At 42.8% G+C, this 21,214-nt stretch overlaps 1 protein-coding gene across 6 annotated transcripts in view; it reads right to left on the bottom strand.

Annotated features, from left to right (window-relative positions):
- LOC144678975 (uncharacterized) overlaps positions 1-21,214 on the bottom strand; it is a 68,026-nt gene that overhangs the window by 26,855 nt on the left and 19,957 nt on the right. For 5 of the 6 annotated variants that reach the window (XM_078539126.1, XM_078539131.1, XM_078539130.1 and 2 more), the window contains 5 exons: positions 17,606-17,833; positions 15,548-15,841; positions 4,272-4,351; positions 1,072-1,163; positions 498-638 (listed from right to left, as the gene is read on the bottom strand). In XM_078539126.1, coding sequence (XP_078395252.1) covers positions 498-638; positions 1,072-1,163; positions 4,272-4,351; positions 15,548-15,841; positions 17,606-17,833 — 835 coding nt within the window. The remainder of the gene's footprint in view (positions 1-497; positions 639-1,071; positions 1,164-4,271; positions 4,352-15,547; positions 15,842-17,605; positions 17,834-21,214) is intronic. The other variant, XM_078539129.1, reaches the window with a different exon arrangement.

Below are 21,214 nucleotides of genomic sequence, written 5' to 3'. Positions count from 1 at the left end.
ATCCTCTCCAACATGGGTGACTTTCTTTGGAGTGAAGAGAGGGTCAGCCCTAAACAAGGTCCCTTGGAAACTGGCAGAAAGCAAGGTCCTGACTCAATTCCAGTACTTTTATTGCATGCCTATTAGACTTATGACAAGATTACACCAGTAGGGCCATCCAAAATCTGCTCCCACATTACAACCCACCAAGGGTACAAGTGGTAAAAATGGAAAATGCTGGAAATGCTTAGCAGTTCTAGCAGCATCTATGGAGAGAGAAATGGAGTTAACATTTCAGGTTGTGGCCTTTCATCAGAAGTTCTAAATCTAAAGCTAGCTCCAATTCGATTCCTGCTTCAACACCAACACTATAGCCCCAACCTACCTCAAAAAACTATGATATGCACACAAGCTCCAAATGCAGAATGATAACTTAATTGAAAAAAAGAGAAAAAAATAACATTTGAATATGAAAAAGGCACATTTAGATCTATAGGTGAAATAATGCACAAAGGTACCTGGATTAGGCCGTCCTGTTGCAGGCAGGGAAGAAGTTTAACATTCCTCAATACTTGAAACAGTGTTGCTCTTAGAGCACAATAATTATCACCCCTAACTCTTCTCACAGAACTGAAAGTTTGACAGACAGCTTCATACGCCTGTTAAAAGAAGAGCTGCTTATAGCATTCTCAAATATCTTGTGAAACATTCACTACAGTACAAAAGGAAAATTTCATGTTTGCATCAACATTGTGTTTTTTTTTAAACTTCAAGTTACTCCTGGTCTTGAAAAATTTACTTGCAGTAGAAAAGAGGTTACTCAAGAGTTAATTAGTAAGACCACAGACACCTACCAGAATTCCACGAACTAAAAAGGGTTCATTTATGCATAACCATATGTAAAAACATCTCAAAATTCTTCCCATACAATAAATTACTTTTCAATTCCAAATTGTAATTATCCAGATTTTTTGTGCAAATAAAAAATCCTTCTCTCTTACATGGGCCCAAATCAAAATATAGGAACAAATAGATTAAACAAATGCAACTAACTTAGGAACAAAATTTAAAACACGAAAAGTAGCTATCTACCTTTTTCATGAGTTGTGCTTTTGCTGTGTTTCCTTTCCATTCTCTGGTACAATATTCCAAAACAGCCATACCAGGTTCGATAGTGGACCGCTCTGTGGCAGTTGCACATGGAAAATTAAACCAAATATAAAAGAAACTTTCAGCTTCCTTACTTTGCAAAACACATGAAAGTTGCAAGGCCAACACTAAATGTCATCATTTTAGGCATTAGTCAAGATATAATGCATATGGATGAATAGTGCAAATCCTCCTTTAGGAGTGCTTAATCTAGGTTGATGCTTCATTAGTGATTCTTTGTGGAGATGCCATCTTTTGGCTGATGCATTAAACCGCATCACTAACTGCCTGTTGACGGGTGCAAGATGTGTTCTCCTGGGTTTCCTCGCCAACATTCACCCCTCAACCAACATAAACCAATAAATCATCTCTTTGTCATATACAGATTGGTTGCTGTATACAATACAATGGCTATACTTCATGAGCAATTAATTGTATCTTCAAGATTTTGGGAAATTCCAAAGACGTGAAAGGCACAATATAAAAGGCATTTTTTTTCTATCTTTAACCCCTCAGTGAAATCTTATCTAAATACTCATCTTTTACAACTGCAAGGAGCTATTTTGAGAGGTATGACCTTGTCACAAAGATCTAAAGCAGCAAGTTTATGTGCTAGTGATGGCAATTTGATCTTGCATGGCAGAACAAAAAATTAAATGAATTAGATCCCAAGGGCCCCATCATCATAGATTCCAGTGTCCAGCCAATTCTTAATGATGCTGAGTGAACAAAAGCAAAGTGCACTGGACACAAAGAAGGACCCTAACAACATCTATACTGCAGTGCTGAAGATCCGAACACCAGAACTAGCTGCTTCCTCTAGCCAAGCTCTTCCAGTTTATTATGCTGCCCACTGAAAATATGAAAATGGCTGAGGTATCCTATTCGCATGCAAGATAAATCTAACCTGATTAATTAACATTCGAGTAATTGCCATCAGTTTATCAGAAAAGTAATTTTATAGATGATGGCGGCTTCCATCAAGTGCGCTAACTCAACAATAACTTGTCCGCTGATACTCCATTCAGGTTATGCTGTGACCACTCAGCTCCAGACCTCATTCCAGCCTTAATCCAAGTACAGACAAGAGTTGAATAGCAAAGGAGGAGGAAGATTAACTTCTCTTGACATCAAAGCTGAATTCAACTGATCGCAGCACCAAGGACCCCAAGTAAAAGTAAGTCAATGACGACAGGGGAATATCTTCCAGTGGCTAGAAGTAATTGACACAAAGGTCAAATCGTTACTCATCTATATGGGTGCAACTGTAACAACATTCAATTAACTCAAAACTGTTCAGGACAGTCCAAATGATTGGTGCTACTGCCACTCAACTTAATATTCACCCCTCCATCTTTGATGTGCTCTCTACAGGATGCACTGCAGCAATTCACCACATGAAATGCAACAGCGTCTCTCAACTGTACTACCTCCTGAATTTTACAGCTGATCTAAGCAGATTAATTCTTCCCTATTTTTCCATGGTTGTGTCAGGTCAGGTCTTAAAATTTGCTACCGTAATGACAGGAAGTGATCCTATTACTAGTCAATGGCAAATACCAGATACCAGTTAAGTAACTGGGTCACCTCTAGAAAATGCCAATGGCTTTGGCCAGATGAGCACCTGCAGGAGGGTAGTAGAACCCTTGATGGAGAAATGGCATCAAAAGACAGATTATATAATCCTCCAATGGTATCCAAGTCTGCAAGTGGTGGCGCAGCTGTAGTACGTAAGAAAACAAAAGAGCTCCAATAATAGTAGCCCAGCGATGATGCTGGTTGGCTCCGTTTTTGTGAGATATAGCCCCCAGATCAAAAACTGCAAAAGCACACATATTACTCTAAAAAAAGACTTTTAGCAGAAGTTTACCTCTGAAGTGCACATTAACAGCAATTTCTAGGCTGATGTTTCACAGAGGTTTGAAAGAGCAAGACAGAGTTTTCTCATTAATTATCTTTTCCCCGCACTCCTTGTGAATATATTGACACCTTGCGAGTGGTATTTTTCTAGCCGAGCTCACTCCATTGGCAAATTATTTGTGCGGGAACCTTGGAAGGTGTTAGTAAGATATTTAATTGTGGCCAGGTTGTTAGTGGTTGGGAGGCACATCATAGTTGAACCCAATCTTGTCCTTATCTGGTGAAACTGGAACATTTTCCCCATCTTTAGCCAGGGCAACTACGACATCTCCTTTACATCCTGGCTGAGATGAGACAACTAAGTCAGATTGGGAGTGATCAAGCCTCCAATCGTGCCTTACTCAAGAAACCAAATGAGTCATTGCGATATCCCAAATTGCATGAAAAAATCCCAAAGGAAAGCAAAACAGTTCCATACAAATCACCTCCAAGTTATCACCCAGTTGTGGTCTGGATATCTTTATTTTTAAAATTAAGTCTACATTTGCCACCCGGCTATGTATGTGGAGACATTAAAAGATTAACAAATGTTTGAATAAGTTACCACAAGCAAATCAAATCAGGCCAATGTAATGTGATACAGGCCTGATTGCTCAATCTACCTGTACTAGAATTTTTTCCTGCATAAAGCTGTATTGCATTGTGCCATGATCCAGATAACCTATTTGTCTTTGCAATAGTAAGGGGGTGGGTTAGGGACGGAGAAGGAAGTGGAGGTGATCCTGGACCTTTTGGCACTGTCTCCTTTATATCACAACACTACTGTTATCAGGGCTGCTACCAGCAGTGCTCTAATGCACCACAAGACTGGAAATTCTCAGATGGCATTTTATACCATGCAGTTTCAACTGAAATCACCATTTCTTTCTTAACATTAGATATTTGAAAGCTTGGAAAGTTACAAACATCAGGAAAATCTTTAAAGTAGAGTACCAAAATGAATATACTGTATAGTGAAGGACTATATTTTATTACAAATAGTTAAAAAGGTAGAAACCATATATGCATCAAACCTCATCTGGCTCCATCAGCTGACTGCTTGTCCATCCAGTTCATATAATCAGTATAACTTTAATACATTCGCTCCTTCAATGCCAGTTTTACTTCACTAAGAAGCATAACATCATAAGTGATGGTTTTGGGTTTCTACTAACTTAATTAATGGGAAGGTGAGGTCAGCAGCAAAAAAAAAAGTACGCGCTTTGGGAGAGAAAAAAGATTACCTGCAAGTTGACTTTCAGAAACCAATCGTTGAAATTTTTCCTTTTCTATCTCAACTTCATCACGGTATAGATCTTCCTCTCTGCAAGAGAAAAACAACAAAATAATTTCTGTTACACAATTAATTTATTTTTAGCACCATAGCTTAAAAGATACATAAAAAGAGGCATAATTAATGTTACTTCCACTCCCCTGATTCTAGTGTTGCATTTAGTGTCCAACATGATAAGCCAATCAGCACAGATGGGGTTTCCAAAGGTGTCAATTCTACAGAAAACACTGCATTAGAGATACAGGGGTAATACATTTTTCATAAAGTAATCTTCATTCTGAAAATGTACATGGCATCCATAACATCGATCTGTAGTTGTGCTCCTCAGCTGTCATTACAGTAAAGCTGTATCCCAGGTCTTTTCTGCTGAACTGTGGTTAAAGTGCGCGCCTTGGATCTCATGTTTCTCAGTGCTGAGGAAAGGACTGTCCATTGGGATATTCACGATTCATACTACTTGTTGGATCAAATTCATGCTTCGGATTAATTGAAATGCTGCCGTCAATCGCCTTGCAGGTGCAGTAACTTTTTTATTCATTCGTGGGATGCAAGTGTTGTTGACAAGCTAGCACTTATTGCCCATCCTTAACTGCACTTAACGTGGTGATGGTGAGCTGCCTTCTTGAACCACTGCAGTCCATGTGGTGTCAGTACTCCAATAGTGCTGTTAGAGAAGGGAGTTCCAGGTTTTTGACCAGGGACTTTGATATGGTGCCAAGTCAGGATGGCGTGTGGGTTGGAGGGGAACTTGCAGATGTTAGTGTGCCCATGAATCTGCTGCCCTTTTTCTTTCTAGGTGGTAGAGGTTGTGGGTTTGGAAAGAGCTGTCAAAGGAGCCTCGCGTTGCTGCAGTGCACATGGTGCATACTGTTGCCATGGTGGAGGGAGTGAATGGTTAAAGTGGCGGATGGGGTGCCACTCTAATAGGCTACATCCTCCTAGATGGCGTTGAGCTTCTTAAGTGTTGTTGGAGCTGCTCTCATCCAGGCAAGTGGAGAGTATTCTATCACACTCCTAACTTGTGCCTTGTAGATAGTGGACAGGCTGTGGGGAGTCAGGAAGTGAGTTACTCACTTCAGAATTCTCAGCCCCTGACCTGCTCTTGTAGTCACAGTAGATATATGGCAAGTCCAGTTAAGTTTCTGGTCAATAGTAACCCTAGGATGTTGATAGTCAGGGATTCAGCGATGGTACTGCCATTAAATGTCAAGAGATGGTTAGATTCTCTCTTGTTGGAGATGACCTGACCAAAGCATTTGACTCAGTAAATCTCGAGGCTCTATGGATTGTGTTCCAGAGATTTAGATGCCAAGAAACTTCATCACAATCCTGCAACTGCTTCATGATGATATGACTGCAATTGCCTTGAACAGGAGATCAGGAACAGTCCCTTTCAAAATCTGGACCGCGATCATGCAAGGCTATGTGATAGCCCCCATGCTACTTACAATCTAACTCACAGTGTCTATTAACTTCTTCAAAGATCTACTACCCAGATGGAAAACTCTTTAACCTGAGTCGCCTTGTGCCAAAAATAAACTGACCACCACGGACACACATGGTCTTCAGTTTGCGGGTGACTGTAGTGTCGTTGCCCATTCGGCACCAGATTTGCGAGCCACTTTTCAATTCTGCAAACAAAGAAACTGGGCCTGTCCTTGAATATTACCAAAACAAAACTCATATCAACCCAGGCTTGGTCAGCCAAATATTCCACCTCCCATACATGTTAAAGGAGACACTGTGAAATATGTTGAGCACTTCCCATACCTTGGAAGCCACCTCTCTTCAAAAGGCCAACATTGACGAGGAGATCCAACACCAGATCAGCTGTGCCAGCTCAGCCTTCTACAAACTATGGCAATGACTGTTTGACAACAAATACCTCTGCAAGTCAACAAAAGTCCTGGTGTACAGACCAGTTGTTGTCATCACACTCCTGTACTGCTGTAAGACCTGGACTGTGTATCAGCAACACACCAGAGAGCTAGAGAAATTCCAGCAGCAATACCACAGTTACATCCTCTGGATTCAATGGGAGGACCGTTGATCAAATGCTAGTGTTCTTCTTGAAGCCAGCTCCACAAGAATTCAGGCAAAACGCTTGTGAAGTCAAATACAATGGACTGCGTCCAGATGGCTGAAAAGCATCTCCCCCGCCTTGTCCTGTTTCCTCACTTCTCAAATGGCCAGCAATCCAGGGGAGGACAAGGAAAATGCTACAAAGACACTGTGAAGCTCTCCTTGAAGTATGGCAGCACTGACACTGACGACTAGGAACTTACTACCAATCATTCAAAAGAGTGACAACTTGTCCATGAAGCTGCCTTATGCTTTGAGTCACAACATTTAATGATGAGGCAAAGCAGCAGCAGAGAGGAAAAGAAAGAAAATCCTGCATTCCGGAGCCCAGTACCTCATGGGACCCAAAAATCTGCAAGTCTAGAATTAGCCTGTTCAGTCACATGAAGACTCTTGGCAAAAACTCACGAACCTGAGTAGACATCATCCTCGAATCGAGGGCGGCCAAAGATGACAATGGCGGAAATGGTCATTGCCTGGTAGTTTTGCAGCATGACTGTTACTTGTCACTTATCAGTCCAAGCTTGAATGCTGTTTTTCTGCATATGGACATGGAATGCTTCAGTATCTGAAGGGTCACAAACTGAACAATCGTCAGAAACATCCCCACTTCAGACATTATTATGGATTGAAGGTCATTGATGAAGCAGTTGAAGATGGTTGGGCCTAGGACACTACCCTGAGGAACTCCTGCAGCATTGTCCTGGGGCTGAGATGATTGGTCTCCAACAATCACAACCATCATCCTTTGTGCTAGGTATGACTCCAACCAGGGGAGTATTTTCTTACTGTTTCCCATTGATTCAATTCTTCTAGGGCCCCTTGATGCCACACTCGGTCAAATGCTGCTTGATGTCTAGGGCAGTCTCTCTCACCTCACCTTTTGAAATTAGCTCTTTAGTTCAATCTTTGGATCAAGGCTTTAATGAAGTCAAGAGCTGAGCAGCCCTGCCAAAACCCAAGCTGAGCATTGGTGAGCAAATTATTGCCATGGACATGCCACTTGATAGTACTATCAACGACACCTTCCAACACTTTGCTGATGATCGAAGGTAGACTGACTGGGTGGTAATTTGCTGGGTTGCATTTATTCTGCTTTTTGTGAACAGGGCATACCGGGACAATTTTTCACATTGTTGGGTAAATGTCATAGTTGTAATTGTACTGGAACAGCTTGGCTAGGGCATGACTAGCTCTGGAGCACGTGTCGTCAGTATTACTGCCGAGATGTTGTCAGCGTCCATAGCCTTTATTGTATCCAGTGCATTCAGCCATTTCTTAAATTAAATTGGCTAAGATCGGCATCCCTGTTGTTGGGGACCCCAGAAGGTGGCCCAGATGGATCAATCACTCACTATTTCTGGCTGAAGATAGTTGCAAATGCTTCAGCCTTGTCTTTGGCAACGGATGTGCTGAACTCCCCCAGTCGGGGATATTTGTGGATTAATCCTTTGATTAATCATCCACCACCATTCACGACTGGATGTGGCAAGGGTTCAGAGATTTTACCTGATCCATTGGTTGTGGGATTGCTTCGCTCTGTCAATCGCATGTCGCTTCTGCTGTTTAGCAAGCAAGTAGTCCTCTGTTGTTTTGGCAGGTTAGATATACCTGGCTTCTCCTGGCTTTCTCTTCTCTACTCCTCATTAAACCAGGGTTGATCTGCTGGCTTGATGGTAATGGCAGTGTGAGGGATATGCCAGGCCATGAGGTGGCAGATTGTGGTTTAATACTGAAGTTGAAAACTGAAATTGACAATAATGATGTTAACACAGACAGACATCGATCTACTCCTCAGCTCCGGTCATTTTCAACAAACTTCATATTTTCCTCATTTAGACTAGGCATCCGACATTTTATTTCAGAAATTTTTCACAGTCTCTGGTTCCTACCCTCAAAACTCAACCAGTGGTTTGAATTGTGGCTTTGATCTGCCGGTTTGACAGTTGAAGATTACCATGCTTCTTTATTTCAACTGTTAGAAGTGTCTTCAGTGATTCCCGATGACATAAGTGCAAGTTTTGGCTATTTTAATATAAACATGGAAAATAATAAAGGCTTTGCAAATATGCGCCTCATTGTTCAGTACATTGAATTGCCTCAGTCACACTCACCTGTCTTGCACCTGGGTCACGGTTTGTCACCAATTTCACTGCATCAATTTTATAAACCTTTGACTTTCAGTCAAAGTCAAAAATCTAGTTTTACCTAGGTATTAGCTCTCTCTACTCCGCCTGTACATCAAAGCTTAGCTATCATGATGTAGCTTGTAATCTCACCGCCTATCTAGCTTAGCTACCGAGTGTTCATTCAGCATTTTTCAGCTACTGCTCTGGACTCAAACCCATCACTTCTATTTCCCTCTTCTCTCACTTTTCCCTTTACTCTACCCTGCGATCTACCCTCAAAAACCCCAATTCTTCAGTACTCATCATCTTTCTGACTCTCATACTGCCATTCCATATTTGACACCCTCTTAAATAATCCGACGCCTTCGCTCTGTTCCTCTCTTTGTACCCTAGAAAGCCAATCAAGGCGTTCACCTCTTTACAAGCAGGAACCCCCATTACTTCGTTCTATTCTCTCGCTAATCTTCTTGATTTTTGTGCTTGCTGGAGGGTAACCTTTCAAACTCCTTCTCCTCCCCTTATTACTTGCAGCTCTGCAAGAGCCCGGTGGACTCTTTCAGTAAATCAGACATTACTGCTCTCCTCCACATCTCCCAGCAGAACGCATGTTCATTTACAAATAAAGCCCTTGCCATCCGTGAGGTATGGACATTATGGCCTTGACAAAGACATGGCAGAGGGATGATTATCCCTTAATGAAACCTCCCTACCTGGCTATACTTTCTACATCTTAACTCATTCAAACTCCTAACAGTAGTGGTGTAGTCCTCTAAATCACACCTTAGTCTGTCTCCCTATTCCTCTGGCAACCTCCACTTTGAGCATCTCACCTTGATCCATCCTTCAAGGCTCATTTAAAATTGTTATTCTATACCACCCATCCAAATATCACTCCAAATTTCTCACTGAGATATCTTCTCCATTTTTCTCCCTCAGTTTCTGCAGAGTAACTTCTCACCCTTTGATTTCAATCTCCACATCAACTCTTCTTGTTCTCTCTCATCTGAGCTTTCTGTTCTCTATTCCTCCCTAAATCTCTCCCTCCACATAAACTCTCCTACCCAAATACATAGCCACCCCTCGATCTTGTCATCACACAACCCCTATCTTTACTATCATTGATAAGGCAATCTCTGATCGTTTTTCTGCACTGGTCTCTATTCCCCGTCCCCTTTTCCCACCCAAGCCCAGTTCCTTCCATTCCCATCCCTGTAAAAAAAAGTCTCCCTCAAGTTACTTAGCACTGCACTCAGATTCCCATCTATATTGCCTTTGATCTTCAATTCATCACAACACCTCTGCAGCTATTTATTTGCTAAATCACACATTCTCCACCACCTTTAATGTACTTGCCACTAGAACTATTTCTCACCCTATTTAACCATACAAGAAATGTATATTCTTTGGTGGAAGATTTAAGTAAGTCAAAATGACAGCATTTCCACAATTACAACAATCAAACCAACAAGAGTTTAACATAAACAGAAAATGCTGCAAATACTCAACAGACCATTATAAGCACTTGCTTATTGCATGAGTGCAAATTGAATACGCTTGTTTGCATTCAAGTATCTCACCTTCCACCTCCTATCCCACCAAAAGTAAATGTCAGGCTCTAATACAAGCATTAATTTAAAAAAAACAGCCTTTTTGTTGGTCCATCCCTTCCCCACCCTCTCCCTAATGTTTTTGTTCTAGAGTAATTATTTCACAGACCGTCTGGAAAGATTCGATGGACCTCAGTCTGAAAACCATTGCCCTATTCCTTCAGGGCAAACTTCTCCAAAAATTCCCTCCTGCCTTAGTCCTATACTTACATCTTGCTGTAGAACCCATCCATCTCCTGTGCTGCTCTCTCTCTAACCTTTTCCCTGAGACCCATCTCCTGCTCCCTTGATCCAATTCCAACCAAATTAATTACTAAACTTCCCTGGGCCTATGGTAGCTGATATTTTTAATGGTTTGTTTCCTTCAAGTACTAATTCCTTCCCTTCAAAACTGCTGTCCCCACCCCTCTCCTCAAAAACTTACTCATAGTTTGCAGGTGCAAAGGGGCTATCTCTCATTTTCAACATCCTTTTCCTCTCTCTAGTTCTTGAACTTATTGTCATTTCCCAAATCCATTCCCATTTTCCCCACAACTTGGTGTTTGAATCCTCCGATCAGGTTTCCGGCCTAGCCATAGCACTGAAATTACCCGTGTTAAAATAACAAATGACATTCTTTGTGACTGTGACCATGTTAAACTATCTCTTCTCATCTTTCCCGATTTATCTGTAGCTTTCAACACAGTTGACCACATCATCCTCCTCTAACACCTCTTCTCTGTTGTCCAGTTGGGTAGAACGGTCCTAGCTTGGTTCTATTCTTATCACTCTAATCATAGTAAGAGAATAATCTGCAATTGTTTCTCCTCCGATTATTGGTCTATTACCTCCGGAGTTCTCAAGGAAGTATTCTTCCCCACACCCCTTCTATTTCTTATATACATTCTACCTGCACATGAATGCCAACAACGCTCAGTTCCATCTCACCACCAACTTCTTGGACCCCTCCACTGCCTCTGCTCTGTCAAACTGCTTGTCCGACATCCAATATTGGACAAGCAGAAATTTCCTGCAACAAAACATTGGGAAGACGAAAGCCATTGTCTTTGGTGCCTAGCACAACTCTGTTGTTGAACTCTGTTCCCTGTCCAATTTTCCACCCCTAGTAACTGACTTAAGCTGTGTAGGACCAAACGCAACCTCAATGTTGTGTTTGACCCCAAGTTGGGTTTCTGACCACGTTTCCACAACATCACTAAGACAGCTTACATTCGCCTTTGAAATATCGCTCGACTCTGACCTACCCTCAGCTCCTCTGCTGCTGAAACTCTCATCCATGCCCTTATTACCTATAGGCTTGTGTTCTCATGTGTTCTTGGGCTATCTCCCCTCTTCCACCCTACATATACTATTTTCCTGCTGTTCATATCCTAATTCAATTCAAATGTCATTGATCCATCATCCCTGTATTTGTTGACCTTTAACTGGCTTCCAATAACAACCACAATTTTAAAAACCTCATCCTCGTTTTCAAATCCTTCCATAGCCTAACTCCCTCCTCATCTGTGTAGCCTGCTCCAGCCTTACAAGCTTGCAAGATTTCTTCACTCCTCCAATTCTACCTCCCTGTGCATTCCTGATTTACACCTCCAATTCTACTTCCCTGTGCATTTCTGATTTTAATCACTCCACCACTGAGAACCAGGTTTGCAGCTTCCTTAGCCCTAAGCTACTGAAACCTCTCTGCTTTTCTAGCTCGTTAAAGATAGCCTACAAACCTACCTCTGATCAAGCTCTTAAACATCTTAACTTCTCCTTCTATGACTCAGTGTCAAGAAAAAGTTTAAATTGATAGTATAATTGTTCAGCACCTTGGGTTATTACTACTTTAACTGCACCACATAAATCTAAGTCGTTGTTTTTATCAAAAACAAGTTTTTCCAAGCTGCTTATTCCAAAAACCATGGCAAAGAAAAAAAAACCCATGATTTTAAGCATATTTAAGCATCTTTAACATATTCAGTAAATATGTTCAGAAAAATTGTCACAAAAAGGTAGCACAAGTTGACATTTCTGAGACTTGGGCCTAGATTTTCAACTTCAAGGTAGGTAGTGGGTATCGGGAAAATTCCCAGCTTGGTCCGCCCACCTCGCAAAGGCGGGATCTTTGTTGCCAGGGGCAGGTGCGGGCTGAAGTCAGGCCAGCCAACCTGGGAAAAAGTTTGGAGGCAGCCACAGGAGCTGCCGGGTGCAGAGGAGAGCTGTTTAAAAGGCCCACCTTGGTGCTGTGGAACTTATTCCAGTTAAAGTAAAACACAAAGGCCCTCCAGCCCTAACACCCACTCACCCTCCAAACACTCCCCATACTCCATTCATGCCACCTTATGCCCCCCCACCAACTCCCTATGTCCACAGTGCTACCCCTCCATCCACCCCCTCATGCTGCCTATGCCTGCCTATGGCGCTTCCATGCCCACTGACGCACTATACACTGTCCAGAGTCAATAAACCCAATAGTGTATAGTGGAATATGTTAAAAAAAAGCAATTCGTTCAGAACTTTCTCCTATGTTGAAAAAGAAGTAATTTCACTACAAGCTAATAAAAGGTGTCAATCATCCAGGTCCTTTATCAATAACAAAAGCCACAAACTCTTGAAACCACTTAATTTGTGTAAACAAACATTGTGAACTTGACAGCAGAGATCAGAGAGCCTGAGCTATCAATCAAACAATGTTTTCTCTGGGGCGTAGGTGTTTTAGCACTCAAATTAGTCTGTGCTCTCAGCCAAACATACAAAATGAGGCTTTGTGACCATCAGATCAATGACTTCTACAAATATTGTTGGATTTACTTTAAAAAGGTTGGGTCCCCTGTGGTTGAAAATCTTTATTTGCGTCATCTCTGTTCCCTAACCCCTAAACTCCCTCTCACCCGGCACTCCCATTCCCAAATCTTATTCTACCCCAATCTCGAGAGCCCCTGTGGTTTAAGGGCCCTCCCAAATCCTAACTCAACTCCCAGTGCCCCAGCTAGCAATTCCTGGCATTTGTAGAATAGCAATCTCTTTCTCAAGCATCCATATCAGCAGAGAAACCCCCTACCCTCGTTAGAGAGCAGTGCAAGCATTCAGCCCCACAGAAAGAATGGTTTCTCTGCCGCCATAAGTCACTAACCTAGATAACTGGATGTCAGGCAATATGTTACTGCACAATGAATAGAAAATGACAGGGGTGGGGAAGGTCAAGGATGGCCAATTGAGGCCCTTGCAAGCTTGGGGTAGGGCCTGGGGACAGAGATGGAGACTGAGGCTCAGGAGGAGAGATGGAAATAATAGTTTCCCCTTTTCCCTGCCCTCTTTTTTCCTCCCTTTGCCTGTTTTCAGGTGGCCTCCTGATTCTTGGAACTTATCGCATCAGCAGCTATTGTATGATACCACAAATAAAGTTCTTTAACCACAGGGCACCTGATCGAGCATCTGTGGCCCACGGAGGGCCGCCCCAGTGGCATGCTGCCCCCATTGAATACCCCCTACCCTCCCCAATGATACCCCTACCCAAGTCTGCCTGACTGCCCAGCATGCCCACAAACCTACCTTTATTCCAGGGTCTCTCCCTCAGCTACCTCGATTACAGGTCCTCACACCCCGCTTCCTGTAAGGACTCCATCCCATTCTCAGTTCCTTCGCCTCCGTCGCATCTGTTCTGATGATGCCACTTTCAAAAACAGTTTCTCTGACATGTCTTCCTTCTTCCTTAACCGAGGTTTTCCACCCACGGTGGTTGACAGGGCCCTCAACCGTGTCTGGCCCATCTCCCGCGCATCCGCCCTCACACCTTCCTCTCCCTCCCAGAACCATGATAGGGTCCCCCTTGTCCTCACTTATCACCCCACCAGCCTCCGCATTCAAAGGATCATCCTCCGCCATTTCTGCCAACTCCAGCATGATGCCACCACCAAACACATCTTCCCTTCACCCCCACCCCCGGCGGCATTCCGCAGGGATCGTTCCCTCCTGGACACCCTGGTCCACTCCTCCATCACCCCCTACACCTCAACCCCCTACCACGGCACCTTCCCATGCAACCACAGAAGGTGCAACACCTGCCCCTTTACTTCCACTCTCCTCACCGTCCAAGGGCCCAAACACTCCTTTCAAGTGAAGCAGCATTTCACTTGCACTTCCCTCAATTTAGTCCACTGCATTCGTTGCTCCCAATGCAGTTTCCTCTACATTGGAGAGACCAAACGCAGACTGGGTGACCGCTTTGCAGAACACCTTCGGTCTGTCTGCAAGCATGACCCAGACCTCCCTGTCGCTTGCCATTTCAACACTCCACCCTGCTCTCATGCCCACATGTCCGTCCTTGGCCTGCTGCATTGTTCCAGTGAAGCTCAACGCAAACTGGAGGAACAGCATCTCATCTTCCGACTAGGCACTTTACAGCCTTCTGGACTGAATATTGAGTTCAACAATTTTAGATCATGAACTCTCTTCTCCATCCCCACCCTCTTTCCGACCACCCCCTTATTTTTCCAATAATTTATATAGATTTTTCTTTTCTCACCTATTTCCATTATTTTAAAATGTATTTCCATCCATCGTTTTATCTCTACCTTTTAGCCTATTTCGATCCCTTCCCTTCACCCCACCCCCACTAGGGCTATCTGTATCTTGCTTGTCCTGCTTTCTACCCTTAATTAGCACATTCCTTAGATAATATCACCACCTTCAAGACCTCTTTGTCCTTTTGTCTACGACATCTTTTGGCTATCTCCAGCTATCACTGGCCCTCTATCCAGCTCTACCCCCACCTCCCCCCCCCCCTTAAACCAGCTTATATTTCACCTCTTTTCTATTTTTACTTAGTTCTGCTGAAGAGTCATACAGACTCGAAACGTTAACTGTGTTCCTCTCCGCAGATGCTGCCAGACCTGCTGAGCTTTTCCAAGTATTTTTATTTTTGTTTTTTCTCTTCCACCTTTGCTGTTTAGGATTAGCTGCAATCCCTGCAGTGGCCACCGCTCCCAGTGGTACTGTTGGGACTGAAGAGCTGCCAGCAATCAGAATGGCTGATGGAGCTTGGAGGTGGGGCCTCTTCCCTTAAAGGCACTGAAGCCCGACACCAGGCTGCCCGATGACCACGCAACCACATCAGGACTTCCAAAGGACTGCCCAGCTTTCTGGCCCGTGCTCTGGGCCACCTCCACAGTCATTAAATTCATACCATAATCTCATTTCAGATCCCTTTTGGTATGGTCAGGGAGCTTCCAAATGTTACCACCATGTTAATGTAGAGTTTAGACTACTTTTCTTAAGTTTTTTTCTGCTTTATAAATATCCTTGTTCTATGGTAAATGACGTGTATATTGAATTTTGGACTTCATCTTCTGAAAAACCGCACCCATTTGGAGTCAATTTAGAAAACTGCCAGTAAATAGAGTTGTACACCATACTTTATAACATACCCATCAATGGATTCTTCATTGCAGTTCTTCATATTTTCGGGAGTTTCTTTAACAACACCTGTTTCACAAGTGCTTTTTTCATTGTTGGAGAGGTTTTCTTTTAGTTCTGGTGAATGCGGTTCTTCAAAAGCCAATTCAGTCCCTTGTACACTGGTATGGATGGGCTCTACACTTGATTGGCAATTCTTCATTTCTTCCATTTCATGATCAGATTGTTTATTTTGAAATTTCTTTGCTCCCTCTTCAACCTCATGCAAGACGACCTCCATCTGTTCATGCTCCCCTCCGTGACCACTGTTAAAATAAAGGCCAACCATGGGTTACAGGAACACTTCGAAAAAATGCAAACTAACAATGACCATCTGGTTCGAAATTGTGCCTCAGGCCTGTGCCTGTCATTAATGCACTCACTTCCTTAGTTGAACAGCTAGATGAGCATTATGCAATAAAGTATTTCTCAAAAAAGCAAACAGGCATTTCATCTCTCACTAAATAAGGACAAATTATATTTTAAAATTTTGCACAGCATTTTCCTTCTAGAATGTTCCATTGCTATTATTTTTCTTCTAAAGCAAAAAGCATCAACAGCCAGACCTACTATAGAAGAGTCATACTAGACTCGAAATGTCAACTCTGTTTCTCTCTCCACAGATGCTGCCAGACCTGCTGAGTTTTTCCAACGCTTTGTTTTAACTACTAAATTCTATGGCCAAGCAGGAGGTGGTAAAAAAGCAGCATGGATCTGCTGGACATCAGAGGGAAAAGGAAGAGGTAAAGGGTAAAAGAAATCCATGATATTAAGTCATATTCAGCAGATTAAACATCAGCTGTTCAAGTGATACAGTGGATCAATTTCAAATGTTGCAACCTGATTCTTGCTCCATATTCATGTTTGTCTTGTATAGTTCCATAGTCCAGAGACAGAACAGTATCCATCTCAATACCTATTTACAAATCTTGGTAGCAAATTTCCACTTGGCTATTGTCATTTCGTGGATACAAAATCACAACTGAACCAGGTAGGAATCAAACCAATCGGGTAGGAGCTAAAACTACCAGGTTTTACCAATAAAACTCAAATCAAAAATGAGCAATTTAAGAGATGCAACCCAAATGACCAATTTTTGGAAAATCCTTTTGGCTGCCATCTTAAGATTCTCCAAAAAATGAACATCTGTTACAGAAAAAATAATGATAAGAATAAGTTACCAAATTTACAAGAAACCTCTACAATGTCATAACAGTTTGAAATGTCTATTTCTGTCACAGGCTTGTGCTATCTACCAAGCCTGAAAATCATAGACCTATTAGTAGTAGATCTGGAAACTCAAGCTGCACACACCAGCAGCCTATACCTGCATGTTTTACTTTTGTAAGTTTTGAGTGACAAGACCAGCATTTCAGAAGATGCCAGTATTTTAGAATCCCTGCTCTCATTTCCAAATGATGGAACTATGAATCCACCCTCCTCCCATTTACAAGTGACAACAAATTCCTGCCAGAAAGAGACAAAATTATTTTTTAAAACACCAAAGTTGAATGAAAGCCTTGACAATAAATTATACATAATTGAGTTAGTTGTGCATTTGCACTCCTCCCAGTCACATTCAGGAATACTATTCTGGTTTGGCTTTTACTCTCCCAATGCAGAGGTCCAGGTGTAGACCACTGGGGTCCCTTCTTCAAAGCCCGATTAGCAATTAACCATACTGCCACTTCCCCACAATGTTCTCACTGTACAAAAGCATTATGTATTCCTACTAAATAACGGGAGAACTTAAGTGTGATTAAGAACTCTGGCAGGCCAGGCTGCAAAAAGTTTTGATTCAGACTGCATCAGAGACCATCAGCTTGTTTGCCTACCAACTCATGTATTCATTCACCCAGCCCAAGTGTTTCCTGACTGGCCCACCCAAAAAGGTTCCCCAGCTTACCTGCCTATCCAAAGTACTTGGTAGCTTTTGTGCTCCCTTGTTCTGTCAAACTACTACGATGGCACCAAGTCATCCTGGACTCTAGAGCTATTTAAAAGAGTGCTACAATCAAAAAGAAACTGACCAAATGCTCCCGTCACTGCCTTGAGAAAGCCTTGCTCTTTTTGCAGTATTCATAGAGTTTTCCATATTAGAACAGTGCGATCCAACTGCAGATTCTGTTAGCAAGTCACTTGTACATTCTTGTGATACAGCATCCGCCACCTCGTTGCTTTCATCATTTTGCACGGTTTTCCGCACAGCCTCAATGTGAGCACATTTTTCCACTTCAGGTTTTTCAGAAGTGTTGCAGCTAGGTTTTAGAAGGATTTAACGTAAATTGGGTTCATTGATGTGGCAGTTAAAAGGTCTTTACAAAATCTTCAATTGCTACACTTGTTAGAAATATAGGCCGCGTTACAACATTTTAAATCTGTCAAAAAGTTTGTTTGATATTTTCACTTACTGCCCTTCTTTTTTTAAATATACGAAATATAGTGGGTGTATAAAATCTAAAAAAAAATCTCTTGATATTCACTTTGTTTTAATTCACACTGATCCATACTTAAAGTTACTGTGAATTTTTGTCACATTTCTTGTTGCATTCAATTGTTTGGGATGCAATGGACAGTTCCTCTGCCTCCTTCCAAAATGTATGGGCAATCAAGAAATCAACAGGACTCAGTTTTGTTGCTTAGGCATTGCAGGTACCATAGTTCATAATTTTTAAAAGGGACAGGCATTAATTCTTAGTTGGAAGCCAATATGGCAACCCAATTATGAGTATTAGTGTTCAAAAGAAACAAAGAATAGAAAGGCAGTTTTGTTTAGTTATCAGTTTTTCCACAGGTACCATTAAATGAAGCTTTAGACAGCAAAACAATCTGCATTTAAACTCTATTTACCATTTTACAGTTCTGATACTGAGCACTGTTGTCACAACATTAAAAATGGTGATTAACTTTGATAAGGGTTCGGATCGTCTGATCAGGGGCGAAGTGCATCCCCCCCTCCCACCCCCCAGCTCTGTGCACACCTTGGGGCACGCAGGAGGAGAGTGCAAGAGGAGGACCCCAAGTCAGGCAGTCAGCAGCACCTACAGGAGTGTGCGATAGGAAAACTCTGGGACAGGCAGTCAGCAGCACCTAGGGGAGAGCATAAGAGCTATAAAAACAGCACGAGAAGTGGCGAGAGTTTGAGAGTAGAGTTGACTGCGGGATTTCGGTGAGGAGGGAGGAGGCACTTCTTTCCTTTTCTACCTTTCCTCAGAAAGAAGAGCAGCGGCCTTGGTAAGTAGGACCTGGTGAGCAAATTAGAAAAATGTAATATCTTTAAACAAGTTGCTGTACTTCGATTTAACTGAGAAGTGCCAGGAAAAAAGGAAAATTAGGGCCAATATAATAAAGTAATATAAATAATCCAAAGTAGAATAAAGTTAATATAAGGGAAGTAGAGTTAAGACATGGCAGGGCAGCTCAGTCAAGTAGAATGCGTGTCCTTAATACGTGCAAAGTCATGGATGCTGCTGGTGTCCTAGGTGACCACATGTGCAGGAAGTGCTGACAGCTGCAGAAACTTGAGCTCCAGGTTTCAGAGCTCGAGCGGCAGCTGGAGTCACTGTGGCATATCTGCAAGGCTGAGAGCTACGTGGGTAGCACATTCAGAGAGGTGGTCACATCGCAGCCTCAAGGCCTGGAGACCAAGAGGAAATGGGTGACCACCAGGCAGCCCAAGAGAAGTAGACAGGTAGTGCAGGGGTCCCCTGGGTTCCCGCTCACAAATTGGTTTTCCGCTTTGGAAGCTGGTGAGGGCACTGGTTCTTCAGGAGTGCAGTCAGAGCCAATTTTGTAGCACCACGAGCGACTCAGCTGTACAGGTGGGAAGGAAGAAGGAAGAACGAGCAATAGTGATAGGGAATTCATTGGTTAGGGGAGCAGACAGGCGTTTCTGTGGCCATAGACATGACTCCAGGACGGTATGTTGCCTCCCTGGTGCCAAGGTCAAGGATGTCACAGAGCGGCTGCAGGGCATTCTTCCAGGGGAGGGGGCACAGCCAGAGGTCGTGGTCCACATTGGTACCAATAGACTTAGGTAGGAAGGGGGACGTAGTCCTGCAATCAGAATTCAGGGAGCTAGGTAGAAAATTAGCAAGTAGGACCTCAAAAGTAGTAATCTCCAGATTACTCCCAGTACCATATGCCAGTGAGTACAGAAATAGGCGAAAACATATGAATACGTGGCTGGAAAGATGGTGTAGGAGGCCTTTAGATTCCTAGTACACTGAGACTGGCTCTGGGGGAGATGGCACCTGTAAGAGCTGAAGGGGTTACACCTGAACAGAGCTGGGGCTGAGTTCCTTGCCAGGCATTTTGCTAGTGTTGTTGGGAGGGCTTTAAGCTAACTTAGCAGGGGTGTGGGAACCAAGAGAAAATATTAGAGAGGAATACCACAGTGCACAAAACACTGGGAGGGACAGATATCACTAGTATAGAGAATAGTAAGTTAACAGGTGAAGTCAGGGTGAGGGGGAAAGTAACAAAATCTAAATCAAGGTTACCATGCATGTATGTGACTGCACGGAGTATAATAAATAAGATTGGGGAGTTACAGGTGCAGATTGCCATGTGGAAATATGATATTGTGGTGATAACAGAGATCTGGCTCAAGGAAGGGCAGAGCTGGGTGTTAAATATTCCCGGGCACAAGGTGTTCAGAAAAGATACGGAAGGATAGAAGGGAGGAGCCGTAGCAGTATTGGTTAAGGAGAGCATTGCAGTGCTGGAGAAAGAGGATGTCCCAGAGGGTTCCAGCACAGAATCAATTTGGCTAGAGCCAAGGAACAAGAAGGGTGCAATTACATTGCTCAGAGTAGTCTATAGACCGCCAAATGGTGAGAAGGACGTAGAAGAACAAATCTGCAGGGAAATTGCAGACAGATGCAAGCACTACAGAATAGTTATTAATGGGTGACTTTAATTACCCGAATGTAGGCTGGGACAGTGGTAAAGGGTGGAAAGAGACAAAAGTTCCCAGAATGTGTTCAGGAAAATTTTCTACAGCAGGATGTGTCCAATCCAACAAGAAAAGACGCACTGTTGGACCTGGTTCTTGGAAATAAGGTGGGCCAGGTAGATCAAGTGTCAGTGGGGGAACATTTAGGAGACAGTGATCATTGTATTGTACATCTTAGAATAATGATAGAAAAGGACGATAGGCAACCCAGGATAAGAATAATTAGCTGGATAAGAGCTGAATTCGATGGGGCAAGAACAGAGCCGGGTCAGACGAAAGATTGGCGGGAAAATCTGTCACTGAACAATGGGCTACCTTCAAAAAAGAATTGGTTCAGGCACGGTCAAGGTATATTCCATTCGAAAGGGAAAGGTAGGGCAAACAAATCCAGAGCTCCCTGGATGAAAAAGGAGATAAAAAAGAAAAAAGTGGGCTTATGACAGATGTCAGGTAGAAAATACAATTGAGAACCAAGAGGAATACAAAAGGTTCAGAGGGGAGGTAAAAAGGAATATTAGAGAAGAGGGATTATGAGAAAAGACTGGCAGCCAACATAAAGGGGAATCCCGAAGTCTTCTATAGGCATATAAGTAGTAAAAGGGTGGTAAAAGCAGAAATACGGCTGATTAGGGACCTAAAAGGGAATTTACACATGGTCGAAGAGGCCATGGCTAAAGTATTA

The sequence above is a fragment of the Cetorhinus maximus genome, chromosome 3, assembly GCF_964194155.1.
Source record: "Cetorhinus maximus chromosome 3, sCetMax3.hap1.1, whole genome shotgun sequence".
Lineage (NCBI taxonomy): Eukaryota > Metazoa > Chordata > Chondrichthyes > Lamniformes > Cetorhinidae > Cetorhinus > Cetorhinus maximus.
This window is presented reverse-complemented; position numbering and strand designations above follow the sequence as displayed.